The 4,388-nt window shown below is 37.5% G+C and overlaps 1 protein-coding gene across 1 annotated transcript; it reads right to left on the bottom strand.

Annotated features, from left to right (window-relative positions):
- Nucleotides 1-794: 794 nt before the first annotated feature.
- On the bottom strand, nt 795-4,084 carry LOC308071443 (uncharacterized protein). Its single transcript, XM_080406850.1, has 2 exons — nt 3,782-4,084; nt 795-2,392 (listed from the first exon to the last, which is right to left on the bottom strand). Exons 1-2 carry the CDS (start codon nt 4,034-4,036, stop codon nt 2,285-2,287), a joined length of 363 nt encoding a protein of 120 aa, XP_080262976.1. The 5' UTR covers nt 4,037-4,084; the 3' UTR covers nt 795-2,284.
- Between the last annotated feature and the right edge of the window lie 304 nt (nt 4,085-4,388).

Raw genomic sequence — 4,388 nt, 5'->3', positions numbered from 1 at the left:
AGCTTAGAAAGGTCTAGAAATGGGTCTAGGGTATGCTTTGGGTAGGTGGTATATGAGTCGGTGGTCGCGATCTCCCCCTGCCGGAATTACCTTTTACTAAAGTTCACAGTTTCTTGGCAGGCACCTACCAGCTGTTCCAGTCGACTCTCCCCAGTTCCCATTAATCTCATCCTCTGACATTTCAATGCACCTCTACGTAAAGAAGACTGGTTAAGTACAAAGGAACCTTTCAACCCTAAAGTTATTACCTAAGTTTTTCCACAATAGTTCCAGGCCCTTCTTCTAGCCTTGGTACAGGACGTACAAAAGATCTCATAGCAGCTTTTACTGTGCAACTATAAGTTTCCTATAAAAATTTTTCTTATTCTTCTATATTTTAATTCTATTAAATGATTTTATAAAATCAATCAATCAATCTAATATAATTAATCAATCTTAACTTATTAACAAATCGATAACATTTCCCCCCTTTGAAAGTGTTGAAAATCATTATTTCAATACTTTCGCATTATTCATATATCTTTTGTTTCAACATATTTTGGTGATGGATCATATCTTGGTGAAATAGTTGGTACTTTTCTTCATAATCATACTATTCACTGCAATTCTATTGGTAAATTATTTCTTCAGACATGCTTATACTAGCATGCTCATCAAAAAGACAACTAGTAACAGAAACAAAGTTTTAATTATAGATTGTATCCAAGAGCTCATATTCCATCCTAGTTTGTTAAAAAAATTTTTCCAAGCCAATCTTCTGACATATCCTTTTGAATTGTTTCAGTTTCTTTTTCAATTTTTTTTTCCCAATAGGTCTAGATCATGTTCCACATCCTGAGTGACATTTGGAATGTGGATACAACAGTGGTCCAATTTATCCTTGAGATATCCACATACTCCATGTTCTTTAAGTAGGAGCATATCTAGTGCCATTCTATTTGTAAAGTCATTCTGGAGGTCGCCTGTAATTATATATTCAATTCCTTAAACCCCTTTTTGTTAACGTTTGCTAATTTTTCCACTTGACCAGCTAACTGATAGAGCCATGCTCTGTTTCTATATGAAGCTGTAGGATTTAAAAGTGATTCAAGTGCCCAACCAGTTTTCACTCCTATAAATGGTTCATTCCAAATATCATCATTTATCTCAGATCTCTTTATTCGTTTAGATTCTAAATTCTCTAAGGATCCTTTAAATGGTGATTTCTTTTAAATTGGACACAATGTTGGCATGCCTAAAGTAATTTGTTTCACCTTACCATCTAATGGTAAATGTGTGGTCCAGGTTCCATCACTTAATGCCCAAACTAAATGTCCTGGACTTCAAATAGTAGTTTTACTACAACTAAACGAAGTTCCTTTCCTAACTGTAAAAGTGCTGGTCAAATTGAGAGTGTTCTTAAGACCTCGACAAAAACAACCAAATTTTAAAACAGTGGCCTACAGAGGAATTCTTTGGATTACTAAGTCTGCATTACTGCAATCATACACTTTTTCACATTTCCACCATGGCACTGCTTTATTTTCCTTCTCTCCCGATGAAGGTGACCTATCATTGACCCAGGGTAATACTGAAAAAAAACTTTTCCATCCCAGGTAAAACACCAAAAAGTTCTTGCTATATACTGAAAATGGGAAAATATGGACCTAGACCATATAGAGTCCCACTGTTCTACTAATTGGGTGCTTTGGCCAGTTTCGTTACACTTCCATTCCATAACACTTTTGCTCACATTGGTTTTAAATTGTTCATCATAAGAACACCATCCCACAGTCTTAAATCTCCCTATTTTGGTAAAAACATGATTTAACAATATTTCACAATCTGCCAGACTACCTGGAGTTTTCCACTGTTTTCTAGTGACTTTCACTTGTTCATACCATTGAGTCACTGGCCTCTGTTCACAATAATTGGTTTCATTTTTATGTTCCAGGTTAGTCAAATTCATGGTTAAAATTCCCCATGGAATAGATTCACCTACTGCTTTTGGTATAGGTAAACAAGCAGTGATCTGCGTGATGTTTTGTAAATTGGCAAATTCTTTAATTAATCCTACCATCAAATTTTCCTCAGCCATTTGTTTGGGAATGTCAATCACTTGTTCTGTTTCTATTTGTCTTTTGTTCCTATTCACCAAGTCATCCCATGATCCCACCAACACTATCAACCAAAAGAAAATCCAAAAACCAATCATAACTTGATCTGCAAAATTAGACATGTTCCAAAGTCAATTTTTAAGTCTCTGGGTCACGTTCCACAGTCCTCCACGGAGTAGATGCCTTCTTTATGGTGCTTTCTTCACTCGAGTATAATGTATCCAAGCATCCGATTCTGCAATTTTGATAGCTGTAAAAGTGGTTAGCAGTATCTGGAAGGGTCCTCTCCAGTGCTCCTGCAAAGGTTCAGAGGTCCAAGTGTTCACATAGACATAGTCTCCTGGTTGGAAATCATGCACTGAATTTTCCAGGGATAAAGGTCTATTCCAAATTACTACACTTCAAATCACAGCCAAAGTTTTCCTTGAAAAAAAACAAATAGTTATACACATCTTGTTTTCCTTTTACATGTATGTTTAGATTTGGTTCTAGAGACTCATATGGTTTTCCATATAATAATTCATAAGGACTGACTGAGGTTCCACTCTTTGGTTGTACTCTGATTCGTAATAATGCCAATGGAAGTGCCTGAGGCCACTTTAAACTAGTTTCTTGACAAATTTTACTTATTTGTCGTTTTAACGTTTGATTCATCCTTTCCACTTTCCCACTAGATTGTGGCCTCCAAGATGAATGTAAATTCCAATTAATACCCAATGCTTTGCTAACACTTTGTACTACTTCAGCCACAAAGTGTGGACCTCTGTCAGAGGAAATTCCAATAGGAACTCCAAATCTTGGAATTATTTCTTGTAATAACCACTTCACAGCCTCTTTTTGCTTTTGTGGTGCGACAGGGAAGGGCTTTTGGCCATCCTGTAAAAGTATCAACCCTTACCAGGATGTACCGGTACCCATTTTGTCTAGGTAACTTTGAAAAATCTACTTGCCAATAATCTCCAGGTTCCAGTCTACCCATTTGAACCTTTTTCTTAATCACTGGATTATTTTTCAAACATACTTCACACTTTGCAGTTACCATTTTAGCTATTCCTAACATCTTAACTGATATTATTTGCTTTCGTAAAGATGTTACTAAGGCTTCTGCTCCCCAGTGACATTCTTGATGTCTTGTTTGAATTATCTCTCTCATCACAAGAGGTGGAATTACTACTTGTCCATTAGGAGTTATCCACCATCCAGCTAAGTTTTTCTTAGCACTTAATAACTGACCCAATTTGTCATCTTCCTCCGAATATCTCAGTTTTTCCCTAGGAAGGGTTACTGTTTTAGAAGGAATTATTGCCATTTGCAATGCTTATTTCTTTGCTACCTTTTTTGCTGTTTTATCAGCTAAATTATTTCCAATTATTATTTTTATATTTCCAATCTGATGTGCTTTACAGTGCATGATTGCTACTTGTTTTGGCTTTTGAACTGCTTGCAATAATCGTAAAATTTCTGTTTGATGCTTAATGTTTGATTCTTGAGAGGACAGTAACCCCCTCTCTTTCCACAAAGCTCCATGGACATGCACTACCCCAAAGGCATATTTTGAATCAGTCCAGATATTTACTCTCTTTGCTTAATTCTAAGGCTCGAATTAAAGTAATGAGTTCTGCCTTTTGGGCTGATATGGTACTTGCCGATGCTCCTGCTTCTATAGCTGTAGTCTCTGTTGTTACCGCATATCCGGCGTATCGGACTCCTTGTTCCATAAAGCTGCTTCCATCAGTATACAGTTCCCAATCTGGTTTCTCCAACGGCACATCTTTCAGATCTTCACGACTGGAATAAACATACTCGATAGTAGCCAAGCAGTCATGTTCCAGTCGTCCTTCTTCCTGTATGGAACTTAAAAACACTGCAGGATTTACCAGGTTAGTTGTCTTTAGAATCACATCATCTTGTTCAGTCAATACCACCTGGTATTTCATCATCCGGCTGGGAGACAGCCAATGTCCCCGCTTCTGTTCTAAAACAGTTATCACCATGTGTGGGACATAGACTGTTATTGTTCTTCCCAAAGTCAATTTCCAAGCTTCTCACTGTTGCGGCTACTTCTCGAAGGCAGTTTGGCCACCCTTTACTCACTGTGTCCAGTTGTTTAGAGAAGTATCCGACTGGTCGTTTCCAGCTTCCCATCTTCTGGGTTAGTACTCCCAGTGCAAGGTGTTGCCTTTCATGAACAAACAACTGGAAATCTTTGGTTAGATCTGGCAGTCCCAAAGCAGGTGCAGACATTAAGGCACATTTCAACTCTACAAAAGCCTTTTGTTGTTGTGGGCCCCA

The sequence above is a fragment of the Falco punctatus genome (assembly GCF_963210335.1).
Source record: "Falco punctatus genome assembly, chromosome: 11".
NCBI lineage: Eukaryota > Metazoa > Chordata > Aves > Falconiformes > Falconidae > Falco > Falco punctatus.
This window is presented reverse-complemented; position numbering and strand designations above follow the sequence as displayed.

What these genes read in the sequence shown, in the direction of transcription:
- LOC308071443 (XM_080406850.1), bottom strand. Translation starts at nt 4,036, where the DNA reads ATGATGAAATACCAGGTGGTATTGACTGAACAAGATGATGTGATTCTA. An exon ending in TCCGATACGCCGGATATGCG is followed by an intron (nt 2,393 to 3,781) that starts GTAACAACAGAG and finishes GAACCTTTGCAG; the next exon opens with GAGCACTGGAGAGGACCCTT.